The 17,357-nt window shown below is 40.3% G+C and overlaps 1 protein-coding gene across 1 annotated transcript; it reads right to left on the bottom strand.

Moving 5' to 3' along the window:
• Positions 1-1,613: 1,613 nt before the first annotated feature.
• Positions 1,614-4,230, bottom strand: LOC122069777 (heat stress transcription factor A-4b-like). The gene is made up of 3 exons (XM_042633867.1): positions 3,880-4,230; positions 3,096-3,524; positions 1,614-2,993 (listed from the first exon to the last, which is right to left on the bottom strand). Exons 2-3 carry the CDS (start codon positions 3,312-3,314, stop codon positions 1,860-1,862), a joined length of 1,353 nt encoding a protein of 450 aa, XP_042489801.1. The 5' UTR covers positions 3,315-3,524; positions 3,880-4,230; the 3' UTR covers positions 1,614-1,859.
• Positions 4,231-17,357: the final 13,127 nt, after the last annotated feature.

The following is a 17,357-nucleotide window of genomic DNA, read 5'->3' as shown; positions in this document are numbered from 1 at the left end:
ACATGGGTGATTTGACCGCCATGGCAACACCATAATAAGCGATTCATCGCCAAATCGATTAGCCACCCCTCCACCGCCTTGGATCGATTTGACGCCGTGACAACTATGCTACTTATGACTATTCTCATACACATCATCCCCATATCATGCATTTACATCACCATGCATCCATCCATGAGATCGATCTGCCATGCCACATCATCAAGGTATTGTCCACCTCATCAGTGCCATCAACATGTGAGTTCCATGCATCAACCTCCTTGCACCAGAGCATCTCCACATGTGAGATACACCTCTTTGAGGCATTTTGTTGAACACGTGGCATCTTCTGATAGATTGTACTGTAATTGTCCTATCTCTCTCATCCGGAGTCGATTGACGCGATTCCAATTGTGTTAGAAAGATGACTCAATGCTCTACACTTCACCAGTACATCTCACATGTTCATTCTTCCACATGGCCTACCCAAATTTGCTTCGACACTAACCTATCTGCTCTGGTACTGTCTAACCTACCCAACCCTGTCCAGTCAAGATCAGAACTCCCCCGACACTGCCACACCACTCTATGCACTCATCTGTACTGTGTCATCACTCAACACCGTACACTGCTGCCATACATCGCCAACTCAGTCCGGAAGCCTCTTTAACACTGCATGTACTGCCATGTCACTGAGTATACCCTGTGACACATCTGTACACCTCCGTACACATCACTGCCCTTCACTGCACCTTTGCACTGCCAATCTGCCACTGTCACTGCTGACTGCACTGCTGATGGTGCTGCTGCCGTGTCAAACTGCTGACTGTACCACTGTGACCTCTGTGTGAGTGTGTTAATCATGAATGTGTTGTCAACAATGACAACACTGGCTGCCCAACTATGACAAGGCTTCTAGGCGGCTTTCCCTGGACTGGCGCTTTGGCCACCTAGGCAACGGCTTGTTGCCTTGCTGGTGTCACCTTAAAAATTGCCCCCCCCAAACCGCCTAGGTTCACCTACGCACCGTGACAACTGTGAGATGAACGAATTCAACAATGCCTATCATCCCAAAAAAACAATATACATATCCCACCCAGAAGCTAGACGTCAACCCAAAATATCAGGGAGGCTTGTTGAGAAATTAATTGGACTGTAATTGCAAGCTCCGGTGCATTTTAAGGCTCAATTTGAGTCCAGAAAGGCCGTAAAATGTACTGAAAAGGTTAAGGCTCATTCATGTCTGCCTTATTCTTCTATAATATAGTACATTGATTTGAAAGCATGCTATAGCATGCTATGCACCGCAGAACAAAAAACCAGGCAAACCACATATCTCAATGACCTGGGCTCCAGAAAATGAAATATTAATACCAATCAAACCAGAACCATCAAACCTGGTAATCACCCCCTATCCCCACAAACAACACTCACACTTGGTGTGAACACTACCAAACCAGGTAACAACTAAAACGATGCCATTATCTCTATGCTAACACGAGTAGGGGGGAAGTGAGCCTTGTGGAGTTGCATATAATCATGATTGGACGCTAAAGAGATCTCTCCATGACTACTCCCATTGAGGTTCCAGGCTCAGTAAAACTCATAGTAAAATACCAAAAAAGAGAGCTAAATTGAAGGAATGTTCATAATCATTTAATCTCACTGAAAGATCATAATAAATTAAAATTTATACCAAGGAATCTACAGTAACACTAGAAGCTGATGTACATGCATCAAAATGTACAGGAATAATGAACTCAAGAAGCTGATGTCCCTTACGTGTTACAAAACCAAACCAGCCATACCTCTAATCAAGTTAACTAGTAACACAGCCGGCAACTTGGACAATAAAAGTTGACGCGAACAATCAACCAATATCAGCTTCTTTCAGCTGGAGTAAGTTGGCCCATTTGTTCTGTAAGGTTATCTACATTCTTAATGTTCCACCAAAATTTTCCATGATCATGTAGCCTGTTTTCACCCTTTATGATATCAGCATCCTTTCTTTCTGACTGAACCTCCTGTGTCTCGGATGAACCAGGAGTCTCAGTTAAGAACTGTTCCCAGAATACATCATTTACTCCTGTTGGCAAGGTGGAAGTCGCAGTCCCTACTACCCGTTCTCTCTGGGGCTGAACCTCAGGAGCACCAGCAGGCTTAGAATTCATGTCAATCCCAGTAGGCCTACTATCTGCATTAAGCTGAACAGGATAAATAACGAGGCTCTCCCCATAACTTGTAGATTCAGCCAGCTCTGGAGAGGGCTGGGTATCTCTGGCATGAGGTGAAGAGTGATGCAGCTTAGGTGACTGTGGCTGCATACTTATGGTTGTATCTGGATCTCCAGATGACGAATGCATTTCAGTAAGAACAACTGCAGAAGGCTGCAATGGTATTCCAACAGAGCTCATTTCCTCACCAGAAGCTTCACCAACACCACATAGGAAACTCTCCCAAGAATTTAATGACGACTCCAACTTCTCAAATGGTTCAATGTTTATTATCGGCGAAGATAAAGCATCTGATCTATCTCGCTGGAAAGCCACCATCTGATTTTCCTCCACAGCAGCTTCATCACATAAGTAGTCAAGTTTTGGCAACCTTCTCTTCTTGCTATGATTTTCTGACTGTTGCATGAGATTGGAAACAAAACCAGGCTTCTGCAAGATCTGAGCCAAGAAGGCCACCATTTGACGCTGGCGATGTTCCATTTGATGCAATCTTTCCTCCAAAGACTGTATTTTCAATTCTACCCCTTGCTGCTCTTGTGTATGCCTCTGTAGCTCCAAAATAAGAATGTTTTTTTCCTGCTTTAACTTTTCAATTTCCTCCTCCAGCTCCTGCCTTTCTGATTCAGTTAATGCACCAGAAGAATTTCCTAGTCCTTGATTATGTAGGGAGTGGCTGTGAATTGGTTTGCGTCTATGAATGTTCTTCAGAAGGTGTCTCTGGCCTCTCACAAAATCCTCGTTCGCAAATTCCCATTGATCAGGATCAATTTTTCTGAAACCCTGGTTGAAAAGAAAATAGAGTTGACTAAAAAGCTAAATGATAATAGAAAGTTCCTAACAAAACCGATTCAAATTAGACAAATACCACATCACAATACTTACATATGTGTTAAGCTGCCTGACAAAACTGGAGAAGTTGTTGTGCTTAAAGTACCTTGGCAACAAAACCCTCGCAAATTCTGGTAGATTCCACACAACGAAGCTGTGATTACTTGGACTCCATGAGACGATATTGTTAGTGGAAGTATCATCCACCATCTCATACGTCTTTGTAAGAAAAGGAGGGGGCGCATTTGAACTGCCCTGAGATCCATCCATCATAAATCCAAACCCTCTAATCTCAACCTCCAAAATCCAAAATCCTACATATACAATCCATGTCCAATTTCGTCATCCAAAACTATCCTCAAAGATTGAACAATTCGAGTTACTTACTACCACCAAGGCCTTCAATTTGAATCAAGCAGGGTTTCTTCTAGATAAATTCGATGAGGAGATCTCAATAAACAAATAAAACCAGAAGCCCACAAGCTGCAAAAACAAAGTCGAGCTTAGATTGAGTATGTAAACAAATATAACGAGATTCAAACCCTAATGCAACAGTTTCGCTGCAATAATTCTGCAAATATTAAAAGCTAAGACCTGAAATTTTTATTTTTTTATTATTTTTTCTTTTTATGGGTCGAAAGGATGTGGGAATTCCTTTTTAGGGGAACGGAGAGAAAGAAAACAGGAATAATTTCCTTTTTCTTTACTTCTTTACATTCACAGAGGAAACTGCGTAGGGTAGATACAGTAGGAGCTACCGTTCTTTTTCCCTAAACAAAGATGTTTGCCTTTCCAAATAACAAATGAAAGTCGGCGTGTTTAGGGTTTCCAAACTTACCAAGATTAGGTAGAGAAAGAAGCACAAAGACTTCCGCCATTGATGAAGGAAGAAGGAAGCTGCAACCCTTGCAGAACAGGGGAGAAACAGCGACTCAACAAGGAGGTATTCCGATTACCTATTGGGTTTTAATGTCTAAACATCCTGGAGGATGAGCCACAACTCGGAACAGATCCTTTGATTGTTTTTTTTTCAGATTTAATTTCAGAATTATAGATCTCACGACTCACGATCTCTCCCAAGGTCTCACCCTCTTACAAAGTCAAATCTCGAAGTCTCCAGTCTCTTTTCATGTTTGAGCGACGTCACATATTTCAGTGACGTGGAACGTCTTCGGCTTCTTTATAGTTTTGTCTACATTTACGGGGAGTTGCCATTTCGACAGCTTCGCTCGATTCGAGGAATGGTGGGAAAAAGGGTTGAAGGATTTCGCATTTGATAGTGCGATGCGGCATGGATTGTTGTTGTTTTTTTTATTGGTAGGAAATAGTTCTATTGAGTAGAATGGATTACGTTGACCTAAATTAACATTAGAAGGTAAATAGGGATCGAAATTGGGCTCAATCCCTAGTGGTGAAAATGCCCTCAATTCATCACTGTTTTAGTTAGCTGGTCGTGGGTTCGGCTTGTCCTAAGGGTTATGATCACTATCGTGGAGCACCCTTTTTTTCTACCTGAGGAGGCAAAATATGTCATTTTCCTCAGCACGGCTGAAGTATGTACGCAAACCTGAACATGACTGAGCTGCTACTTCGGCCTCCTTCAGGCCGTGTCCACCTCGGCCTCCATCTGGTCGTGCTGCCACCCAGGCCTCAATCAGGCCGTGCTGCCACCCAGGCCTCAATCAGGCCGTGCTACACCTCGGCCTCCATCAAGTCGCGCTATCACCTCAGCCTTCATCAGGCCGTGCTACGTCCTCGACCTCCATCAGGCCATTCTCCTCTGCGGCCTTCCATCAGGGCGTGCTGCTTCCTCGGCCTCCATCAGGCCGTGCTGCCATGTCGGCCCGACGTCAACAACAAGGTTTTCAGAAACGTGTTTTTGTCCACCCCTACATTCAAGGAACATAATCCCTATTTCGAAGGACATGACTCTATCCACTACACGTCATCATAGATGTCACACGGTTAGCCGTTCTGAGTTAAGAGGACAATATTCCAGGAATATTCCCAGAATCACAGAGCCACTCCCCTTGAGGACTCCATGCCTAAACAGGACTCTTCACAATCGTCTCCCACTTGCCCTCCATCAGCAGCCTATAAATACCAAGGTAAGCCTCCATCATGCAGGATCGATCACTCACTTCTCTTATTGGAAAAGCTCTCTTGAGCATCTATTGTGGAAAGATCTGACTTAGGCATCGGAGAGTCCCCCGTCGGGTCAACCCGACTCTCCCTTGTCATCTCTTCTGTGCAGGTCGGCCAAAGCACCAGGGGTTACAGAGAAGATCGTCTGGTCAATTTTTGCCGCATCACTACCAAAAATAAAAAAGAAGAAATTGGGCCCAATCATCAATATCCATAATAGATAAGACCCCCTCCTGGCAAAGGAGTCGGCTTAATTTCCCTTGATGACATATTATGTTGCAGATAATTTGGCTTCGCATGGTGCATTATCTCAATGTTGAAGTTTTTGGGCTTCTATCCCTCCCCCTTTAATTTTGTCTCTTCTCTTTTTAGATAATTGCAGAACTGTCTTTCTTCGATGTAATAGATAAATTTCTATGAATAAAAATAAAATAAAAATAAATAAATAAAGTATATTAATCTAAGTAAGTGATTAGATGTCCAATATCAGCAATGATCAAACGAATAGACAAAGTTGACTCCTTAGTTGCATCATGCTAGTAGGAAATGAGCTCCTAGTTATCACTCTCCATTAGCAGCATATAGGTTCCTTCAGATATAGCTACCAAAATTCCTTCCCGAATGGCAAGAGCCTCACCCTCATCAAATTGTACCGAATTTGAGAATACTACACATGGAGCTCCCAAGTGGTTTCGAATTACAAAACTCACCCTGCTATAATGTTACTTTAGCCTTAGAGAAGCATCAGTATTTCCCACGTCAATCTCCAGTCTCCACAACATGTATGGAATCTCTCGATAACTATCAATCCCTCCATCCCACGAACCAACCATCCCGTACTTCACCCACTAACCATATTCTTCCTCACTCCCTTCTCTCATCTTCTATAGCTTCTAGATATCTACCCCACCTATCTTGGTATCCTTACTGTTGGGAAATTGGATCATATGTTGTCATTGTTGGCAACTAAGAGCAACTAGGAAAATGGTATATTAGTTCGGTGTGAATCGATACTACCCAATACATGAGAGAAGTACTCATCCTATCAAAGTCTATCTAAAATCTGAAAGCATGGGAGTTTCCTAACCAAGTTACAACTACAGTGATGTGGTAGTACTCATTCTATCAAAGTCTATCTAAAATCTGAAAGCATGGGAGTTTCCTAAACAGGTTACAACTACAGTGATGTGGCAGGTTTATAAAACAAGAAGGAGAGAAATAAGAAGACACGTTGTGCTTCTATTGTAAGTGGGGAGAAGAAGAGTTTGAGTAGAATTAGAACTATGGTGAGGTGGCAGTGATGTGGCAGTTTTATAAAACAAGAAGGAGAGAAATAAGAAGACACGTTGTGCTTCTATTGTAAGTGGGGAGAAGAAGAGTTTGAGTAGAATTACAGATTAAGAAGGACTCCTTCACGCAATAGCAGCCTAATCGGTAGAATATGACTTTAATTCTTTAAGTCTGTTTCTGTTTTCAGCAATAAAAAAAGGGTTCTATCAGCAGAATTTGATGCTTTTTGATAACTAGAAAAACCGAGAAAGGAAAAGAGAAAAGAGGAAGTTCAATTCTAGTTTTTGCAACTCGACATTGTGTTATTATGTTTTCTTCTCTGATGTTGCAATAGAGATCATGAAAAGGGGAGACATTACTATTGGGTGCTGCTATCATGTTGATTTAGCGTTAAATTGAATAAGGAGCGTTCGAAGTGTCGTTTAAGCATCAAGTAAGAAATGAACAATGGGGTCTACACAGGTTGAGGTAACCTGTATATGAAATTCCTATTTTTGTATTCTAGAGTCTGTTTATTATTGAGAAACTCTAGATCAATGATATACTGGGTTGGGATTTTATTGATTTAAAATTGTGAACCTAACAAGTTGGGGCTTGTCTAGGGTGTGGGGTTGTTGCCCTTGTCTGAGTTGCATCTCAGATTGAAGCAGGGATAGGTTCATGGACCATTGTAGTGGTTAAAAAGTTGAGTATTGGGAAAATACAAAACCCTATATGGGTATTCCTCCGTGGAGTAGGCACTCTGGCTGAACCACGTATATCTGGTGTTATTGTCTCGTATTTATTTTTCTACATATATTTGAAGTGCATGTTGTGCAGAGTGGTGGGACACTGTCTGGTAGACTCAGCCATATTGTGGTGTGAGGTGGATGTGTCATTGTTTGAAATGATTAATAATTACGGGATTATCCCGGCCATTCTAGAACTTGTAATTAAGGAAGTTTTTGGAACCACTGATTCACCCCCCTCTCAATGTCAACCTGGGAACATCAAGTGGTATCAGAATAAGGTTCCCTAAGGAGGAAGCTTAAAAGTTTTGGGTCTGAATACTGAGAAGATATAGATGGCATCCAATGATGGTAATCGAATGCATGAAAAGATTCCTTTCTTTGATGGGTCGAATTATAACTTCTGGAAAATCAAGATGGAGGCTTATCTAAAGTCTCAGGGTTATGGAGTTTGGTTAGCAGTGAAGAATGGTTACAACCCCCCCACTACAGACATCACAGATAAAACAGAGATAAAGAAGTGTGAAGACGATGCTAAAGCAGTGAATGCACTTCTAAGCTCCCTAGTGAGCAATGAGTCTGTAAAAGTGGTCGGTTGCACAACATCAAAGGACATATGGGACAAGTTAAAGAGTGTTCATGAGGGAGATGATAAAATCAAAGAGGCGAAGCTACAACACCATAGGAAGTTATTCGAAAGTCTAAAAATGTCTGAAGGAGAGACCATTGATCAGTTTATGAGTAAGGTAAACGAAATCATCAATTCTATTAGAGGGTTAGGAGAAGAGGTAAAGGATGCAGTAGTGGTGAAGAAAATATTGAGATCTTTACCTGACTTGTATAACCCTAAGGTGTCTACCATTGAAGAATCTAAAGACTTGAACACAATGAAATTAGATGAGCTACACGGAACTCTGATTGCTTATGAGATGAGGATGGTCAAGTCCAAGCCCATAGAAAAGGAAGCTGCCTTCAAAGCTTTGAAGAAATTGAAAATCAATGAAGATAGTGAACAAAAAGATTCCGATGATGAGTAAATATTTTACTTGGCTAGGAAACTCAAGAAAGGTAGAGGTAAATACAAAGGAAAACTTCCTTTGAAGTGTTTCTATTGTGATGGTATAGGGCACTTTGCTTCCAAGTGTCCAAAGAATGATAAATTGAGTGACTCTGAGGATGAAGATGCTCAAGAAAGCAAGTTTAAGAAAGGAAAGAAGAAGTTTATTCCTAAAAGAAGAAGTTTATTCGTAAAAGAAGAAATTTCAAGAAGAAAAGCTTAATATCAAAGAAGTGCAAGTCTTCTTCAGAGGAGTCATCAGAGGACTATGATGAGTCAGATGATGAGTCATCTGAGACACTATTTATGGCACTTGGTGATAGAGTGCAACATCAGACTACTGAAGAGTATGAGGAAGAGGAAGAACAAGAAGCTCAGTATGACTTAATAGCAAATTTGCATTTTGCTTTAAGTGATCTCAAGGAAGAGAGGAAGAAAATGAAAGTTCTAGAAATTTAGCTTGTTGAAAAGGAGAACCAGATTAGTCAGTTAAATATTACAGTTGAAGATATGACTAAGATCAATGATGAGCTGAGTGTCAATCTATCATCCAAGGCAGAAGATTGCACTACCCTTGAAGAGAAATTGGAGATATTGAAGATTGAATTGGAAGAGTTACAGAAGATGAATTTACAAGAAGAAATTACACCATCTCCTTCAATTACTATCTTAAAATCCAAGGGTAAAGAAATTATGATTCAATCAGTTGAAGTAGATACTCCATCATCGAGCAAAGAAAATGAAAATGTGTTAAATAAGATTTTGAGTTTTCAAAGACCTCTACATATGAAGACTGGCCTTGGATATGTAGCACAAGGATCTTCTGAAGTAGTGGAGACTAAAGGCAAAGGAACTACAGAAATTTCAATGAGGTTTATCAAGGAGAAACAGAGGAGCTCACAAATGTTTTACAATGATGGATTTACTTCAGTTGACTATCAGAGACACAGAGGTTCTTGGCAGAGACAGAGCTTTAAAGGTTACTATTATGGGTGTAACTATTATGGACACAGGGTGGCAGATTGCAAAAGACAGACCAAGCCTACAGTAGTGACTAGCAAGAACAGGTTTGCTCCATTGTCGGAGAAAAGTGTAGAGTGTTATAAGTGTCACAAGATGAGACACATTGCCAAAAATTGTAAGACCATACTTCCCTACCAGAGGCAGGAGAAAAGAAGGCAAAATGATAATTCTTCATGGAAACAAGGTCAGAGAAAAAGAGAACTTATTACTATGGCAAATAAGGCAGTATGGGTTGAGAAGAAAAAGAAAGCAGGAAGCATGTCATTAATTGTTCAAACAGCCTTCAAAGCTCATAACAAGCCGTCACCGTGGATTCTTAACGGTGGATGCTCCACTCACATAGGTGATAAGGGAAAGTTTCTAAGTCTGGATTCAACTGAGAGTGGATCTGTCAAGTTTGGAAACAATGATGGTGCAAAGATAGAAGGCAGAGGCATAGTTAAGTTGGACAGAGGAAAGATCAAGTCAAATAATGTCCTATATGTTAGCGGTCTGATGCACAACTTGCTCAGTGTGAGTTAAATTTGTGATAATGGTAATGAGGTTTTGTTCACCAAGGAAGGCTGTGTAATCAAGAAAATCAAAAATGGAAAGATTGTGGCACAAGGGACAAGAACTACAGGAAACTTATACACTCTGTTAGAAGCAAATGAAGATACATGCATGATGGGACAGGAAGATGAATGTTGGTTATGGCATAGAAGGATTGGGCATATCAGCTTCAAGAACTTAGCTAAATTGAGCAAAAAGAAGGCAGTCAGAGATCTTCCAAAGATCAAGTCTACAACAAATCATATTTGTGCACCATGTCAAAAGGGAAAACAGACTAGGGCCACATACAAGTCAAAGGAGCATTATTCAAGTAAACTATTGGACTTGATTCATACAGATCTTTGTGGACCCATGAGAACAGAGGCAATTGGTGGAGAGAGGTACTTTATCCTATTCATAGATGAGTACTTCAGGATGACTTGTGTTATGTTCTTTAAAGACAAGACTAAAGCCTTAGACTATTTCAAGATCTTCAAGAAGAAGGTAGAGAATGAAACTGGTAGGACAATTAAGTGCCTGAGATCTGATCAAGGGAAGGAGTTTACTTGGAATTTATTTTCTAACTTCTGTCATGAGCATGGGATTAGGATTCAACATTCTGCAGCCCGTACCCCCTAACAAAATGGGATTGTGGAAAGAAAGAACAGGACCGTTTAAGAGATGGCAATGACAATTTTGATTGAAAACAATGTTGCTAGGAGGTTTTGGAGAGAAGCAATATATTCTGCAGTGCACGTCCAGAACAGGTGTTTCTTTAGACCAAATGAATCCAAGACACCATACGAGCTATGGTATGGAAGGAGAGCCACTGTTAAATATCTTAGGGTATTTGGTTCCAGATGCTTCATCAAAAGGAAGGAGGATAGCCTTGGAAAATTCGATGACAGAGCAGATGAGGGGATTTTCTTAGGGTATTCTTCAAAGAGTAAGGCCTACAGATGCTATAATAAAAGATTGGGCAAAGTGGTAGAGAGTTCAGATGTAAGAATTGATGAACATGTACCCCATTCTAAACAGATAGAACCAACAGAGCAGACTCCTGAGGACTTTTATGATGATGCAACTGTAGATGATGAAGTTCAAATCATATTGATGATGAGGATATAGATGCTCATGAGACTGACACAGTGACAGAGAGAGATGGAGGACCCAGTTTTGAAAAGTGGCAAAAAGTGCATCCCCCACATCAGGTCATTGGAGATCCTAAAGCGGGAATGCAAACAAGAAAGATGAAATCTGCTACTTATTCATTACTTTCTCAAATTGAACCCAAGTCTATTGGGGAAGCAACTAAAGATGAGAACTGGGTGAAGGCAATGAATGAAGAGTTGGATCAGATAGAGAAGAACAACACTTGGGAGTTAGTTCCTAGACCAGCCAATAAAAACATTATTGGAACCAAGTGGGTTTTTAGAAATAAGTTGAATGAAGATGGTTAGGTGGTTAGAAAAAAAGCCAGACTAGTGTGCAAAGGCTACGCTCAGGAAGAGGGGATAGACTTTGATGAGACATTTGCGCCGGTAGCAAGATTGGAATCTATACAGATGTTCTTAGCATTTGCGGTTTATAAAGGCTTCAAGGTTTATCAGATGGATGTCAAGTCTGCGTTCTTAAATGGTAATCTTGAAGAAGAAGTGTACATTGAGCAACCAGATGGTTTTCACATTGGAGATGATCCAAACATGGTCTGTAGACTAAAGAAAACCCTCTACGGCTTGAAACAAGCTCCAAGGGCTTGGTACTCCAGACTAGACAATTACTTACATCAGTTGGGAATTCGGAAGGGCATTGTTGAGAGTAACCTATATGTTATGATAGAGAACAAAAGTCAACTGGTAGTGGTGGTCTATGTAGATGATATCATCTTTGGAGGGCAAAATGATGAGGTGTGTAGAAAGTTTGCAGAGCGAATGACGGCAGAGTTTGAGATGTCTATGCTGGGGGAGTTATCATACTTTTTAGGTTTGCAAGTGAATCAACAACAAAATGGTATCTTAATATCTCAAGCATAGTACATCAAGGAGATATTGAAGAAATTTATGATGGAGGATAGCAAACTAGTAAGTACTCCCATGGTAGTAGGTTGCAAGTTGAGCTCGAGTGACGAGTCAAGTTCTGTAGATCAGACTCTCTACAGGTCAATGATTGGAAGCTTGTTATACTTGACAGCATAAAGACCTGATATCCTACAAGCATCTTGTTTGGTTGCTCGATTTCAAGCTAGTTCAAAAGAGACTCATCTAGTGGCAATCAAAAGGATTTTTAGATATCTTAGAGGTACGATGGAGTATGGTTTATGGTACCCCAAGATTGAAAGTTTCACACTCACAGCATTTTCAGATGCGGATTGGGATAGCAGTGTGGATAATAGGAAGAGCATTAGTGGTGATGCATTCTTTTTGGGGCAGAGTCTAGTGGCATGGCATAGCAAGAAACAAGAATCTGTTTCTTTATCTACAGCAGAGGCTGAATACATTGCCGCTGCAGCTAGTTGTACACAGGTGATTTGGATGCAGAGACAAGTAACAGACTTTGGAATTCACAATGATGAACCAGTGTCTATTAAGTGTGATAATATGAGTGCCATTAATATTTCAAAAAATCTAGTGCAGCATTCAAGGACAAAGCATATTGACATCCGATATCATTTCCTGAAGGAGAAGTTCAATGCAAATGAGGTGAGAATGGATTTTGTTCCTTCATCTAAGCAAGTGGCAGATATTTTCACGAAAGCACTTCCCAAGGAAAATTTTGAAGCCCTTAGAAACAAACTTGGAGTTGTCACTCCACGAGCACAGTAGATGATATGTGTGCAGGGGGAGTAGCTGAGTAAACATAGAGACATCAAATCCCTATAGGATAGGAAGATGCGGTGGGCACTCCTATAGGTGAGTCTATGCAGGGGGAGCTTCTATATAGGGGGAGCAGCGTCACCCTTTGTAACTTGTTGTTAAAGGGGGAGAGAAGTACATATATAGTTCAAATAATGTTGCCAACAATTCCAAAGGGGGAGATTGTTGGGAAATTGGATCATATGTTGTCATTGTTGGCAACTAAGAGCAACTAGAAAAATGGTATATTAGTTCGGTGTGAATCGATACTACCCAATACATGAGAGAAGTACTCATCCTATCAAAGTCTATCTAAAATCTGAAAGCATGGGAGTTTCCTAAACAGGTTACAACTACAGTGATGTGGCAGTTTATAAAACAAGAAGGAGAGAAATAAGAAGACACGTTGTGCTTCTATTGTAAGTGGGGAGAAGAAGAGTTTGAGTAGAACTAGAACTATGGTGATATGGCAGCGATGTGGCATTTTATAAAACAAGGAGAGAAATAAGAAGACACATTGTGCTTCTATTGTAAGTGGGGAGAAGAAGAGTTTGAGTAGAATTACAGATTAAGGAGGACTACTTCACGCAGTAGCAGCCTAATTGGTAGAATATGACTTTAATTCTTTAAGTCGGTTTCTGTTTTCAGCAATAAAAAATAGGTTATATCGGCAGAATTTAATGCTTCTTGATAACTAGAAAAACCAATAAAGGAAAAGAGAAAAGAGGAAGTTCAATTATGGTTTTTGCAACTCGACATTGTGTTATTATGTTTTCTTCTCTGATGTTGCAATAGAGATCATGAAAAGGGGAGACATTACTATTGGGTGCTGCTATCATGTTGATTTAACGTTAAATTGAATAAGGAGCATTCGAAGTACCGTTTAAGCATCAGGTAAGAAATCAACAATGGGATCTACACAGGTTGAGGTAACCCGTATATGAAATTCCTATTTTTGTATTTTAGAGTCTGTTTATTGTTGAGAAACTCTAAATCAATGATATACTGGGTTGGGATTTTATTGATTTAAAATTGTGAACCTAGCAAGTTGGGACTTGTCTAGGGTGTGGGGTTGTTGCCCTTGTCTGAGTTGCATCTCAGATTGAAGCAGGGATAGGTTCCTGAATGGTTGTAGCGGTTAAAAAGTTGAGTATTGGGGAAATACGAAACCCTATATGGGTATTCCTCCGTAGAGTATGCACTCTGGCTGAACCACGTATATCTAGTGTTATTATCTCGCATTTATTTTTCTACATATATTTGAAGTACGTGTTGTGCAGAGTGGTGGGACACTGTCTGGTAGACTCAGCCACATTGTGGTGTGAGGTGGACGTGTCATTGTTTGCGTGATTGGTAATTACGGGATTGTCCTGGCCAATCTAGAACTTGCAATTAAGGAAGTTTTTGGAACCACTGATTCACCCCCTCTCAGTGTCAACCTGGGAACATCAGGAAGCTTCATAGGAAATAGTTATGACAATGACATAATTAATTTCTCTATCAATTATTTATGGGGACTGGTCCTATGTATGATCCATGCATGTGTGAACCCTATCTCTATTTTATCAAAAAAAAAAAAAAACCCACATCTATCACCACCTTATAAGAAAAGAAAAATGTTTTGGTCATCAAAATAAAATGTTTCTACGTACAATAAAGGTTTTTTTTTTTATGGGGGTGGGATCCATTTTTTGAACCTTGCATTTTGAATATAGTTGGATGACGAAAGAGGATTTGTGTAGTTGACCTCATTTATTTGAATGACAAAAGAGGATTAATATAGTTGACTTCATGTACTTAGAATAATGTTAGTTGAGCTGAATTGAATTGATTATCTTTAAACAAACATCTTATTCGACCACCATTAGAAGTTATATGGATCCCAATAATCCATTGAAAAAATGAAGGATTTCGGTTTCTTATGAACATACATTCATTTGAAATTAAGGTTTAATTAGGGTAAGCAAAATGTTTGCTAAATTATTTTGTCTTTTACTCCAACATAAGAAGAATGAAATAATCTCCGAGGAAAAGTACGTACCACAACTCAAAGTCTCCAAATAGGACCAACAAAACAAAGCCAAAACAAAACCCTTAATACAACCATATAGGGCCCCTAAATACAATAGATCTATATATTATGATACATTCCAAATCTACTAATTGAAACTGAAAATCTTTTTTTTTTGGGCAAAACTTGAATGTATTTATAGATTCACATGTGTTTTTAAGGGTAATAGAACGCTACCTAGTCGCATGGTTCTTGGACCTAAACACAAAGCTTGCGAAATTAGTGCTCTAACCATCCCCATGAATCAAGAATTCTATTCATATTGATGTTTCATCGTGAACTCTCATTGGCCCCCGGCATGGTGCAGAAGCCATGTGACCGAGTCCACATCCTTTGCAGCAATCAATGAGGTGCGGACAGCTAAGAGCATCTAGGCACAAGCGCCCTAAGGGGCTCCCAACCACCTGATACTCACTGCACCAGTGCAACAGCTATAAACGATTTTCACACTACGTGACCAGGAAGCAATCCCCGGCCCATATATTGGTCACAAGAATAGTATGTATCAACAGAAGGACTTGAGAAAGAAACGTTTAGAGCCCCATGACTCAACCCTCAACCCTCAACCCTTCCCTACCGCAATCTCGAAAAGTCGCTCAACCCATAAGCTGAAAAGCCCAGTTAAAAATTTGGGCTAGGCCTACTTGGGTTTCAGGTTGCCCTGGCCTAAGATGCATCCATGTATGGAACACCAACGGTTAACCATGCTGCTGGCGTGGGGGAGTCTCCCAAGCCACACCAATCAGCATGTGGGAATCGATTTCATCAATAGGGGACCCACAAAGTCAATAGAAGAGAGAGTGTTAGTTTTATTAAAAAATGTTGGAATGAATACCCATACTGTCGGTGTGGTTCCATTTTCCATTTTTAAGTATGTATGACAAGGGTGTCAACCGGTCGCGCCTAGTCCCCACCAATTTAAAGTTTCATACCTTTTTCGATTGTCTAAGTACCAAGCCTCATAAGCTAAGGTATGGACATATTTCTATTCGATTGGTCAATTTTCAGTCCATAATTAGGCTATAGTCGGGATTTAAACGGGCTAATTGATTGATTAGGCTCTAACCATTCGGCTAATAGGCTTAAATGGGCTATAAACGATCAATAATTGGTTGGTCAAAGAATTGAGTCGGTCCTAGTTGGGTGATCGTTGGATGATCATCGGGTCACTACCTTGCACCGAGATCATTCGACAATTAATCGATCGGTGTTTGAACCTGATATATTTAGTATCGATCAGGCCAATCAAAAAGGGCATTTGACCAAGTATGATTTCTTCTCGTGGGGCACTTCCATGTGGTTGGTTGCCTAACATACTATATATGCCATCTTTTATAGACATACGGTTGCAACTAGAATACCGATCTCTAGTAATTGTCTCCAGTTTCCTATCAGTTCAAGTTTGTCAGAATCACTCAGCCGAACAGCCACCCATCAACTCTCATCTCCTCAATTGTTTATGATATTGAGCAGCTATCCTCCCCTAAATATATAATTTTGTGGCTATTCTTTGTATGAAATTCACAATTTTATTGTATTGGTGGGATATGATAGAATCCTTACTGATATTAAATTTAACTATAATGAAATGGGAAATTTTCTAGTGTATTTTAAAAGATCCTTGTGTTGCGTAGGATCCAAATCCTCTCCTTAGAGCTTAGGGACCAGATAGTAATTCTACGGCTAGGAGGACCCGAGCACACATCTTGTGGTCACCGTAGCTGTGAGATCACTCTATGGTCCATGGGCTCTATAGAGAGGAATCCTACCCAAGCACACGTCTCGAGGTCACCTCAATTGTGAAATCACTTTATGGTCTGTGGGCTATGTGGATAGGAATCCTACCCTGCTGCCCAAGTGTTCATCGACCAGGCATGTGAATCTTTTTTAGTGATAATTGAGAGTGAGAACATTATTTGGTCAATGTGACGACCAATAAGAATGTGTGTCGAGGCATCCAACATTGGGGTAGAATGGTCATTTTATTGTACCTATGTATGGTGCAGGAGTGCACGACCATGTATTTTTATCTCGCATTCTCTCTCCTAATTAGATTTACCATTTTGTTCCCCGCCATTGACTTAACATATAAGATATTAGTATAAGCGATTAACGTGTAAATCTCTCCATAATAGAGTGGTGTTAGATTTATTGTTTGTGATCACCTTGGACATTGCAAGTTTGCATCCTCTACTCCCTTCCTCTCTCACCAACTATACAAAACCAATCATTGACGAAGCAATTGCCATTCGATCAGCTTTGCTTGAAATCACATTAGAGGGGTTTGACAGGTTTGATAGTGCACCAGATAACAAGGATGCTATCTCTGAACTATGACAGAACGTTACGCCATCACCTTTGGAGATCAAGTCTATTATGGAGGATATTTTACATCTATCTTCTTATTTTATTGTTTGTAACTTTATGTATGTTCTAAGGGAGATTAACAATATTGCTGCTCCTCGCTAGAAGCCCTGTCAGTGTTGTATAATTGTTTGGTTCAATTCCGGTCTATGGACCTTAGAGATGGGTCCGGAACCCGGACCATGAACCGACCCGACAAGGAGATATGACTATGAGTATATAACCAAACTCATCCATAACCCTTGCGCACTTCCT

Source organism: Macadamia integrifolia, unplaced genomic scaffold, assembly GCF_013358625.1.
Source record: "Macadamia integrifolia cultivar HAES 741 unplaced genomic scaffold, SCU_Mint_v3 scaffold711, whole genome shotgun sequence".
In the NCBI taxonomy this organism is placed as follows: domain Eukaryota; kingdom Viridiplantae; phylum Streptophyta; class Magnoliopsida; order Proteales; family Proteaceae; genus Macadamia; species Macadamia integrifolia.
Note: the sequence above shows the minus strand (reverse complement) of the source record. Positions and strands in the feature narration are given on the sequence as shown.

Excerpts from the sequence above, each read along its gene's own strand:
- LOC122069777 (XM_042633867.1), bottom strand. The coding sequence starts at position 3,314 with ATGATGGATGGATCTCAGGGCAGTTCAAATGCGCCCCCTCCTTTTCTT. Across the intron at positions 2,994-3,095 it reads TCAGGCAGCTTAACACATAT|GGTTTCAGAAAAATTGATCC; the intron begins GTAAGTATTGTG and ends CTTTTCAACCAG.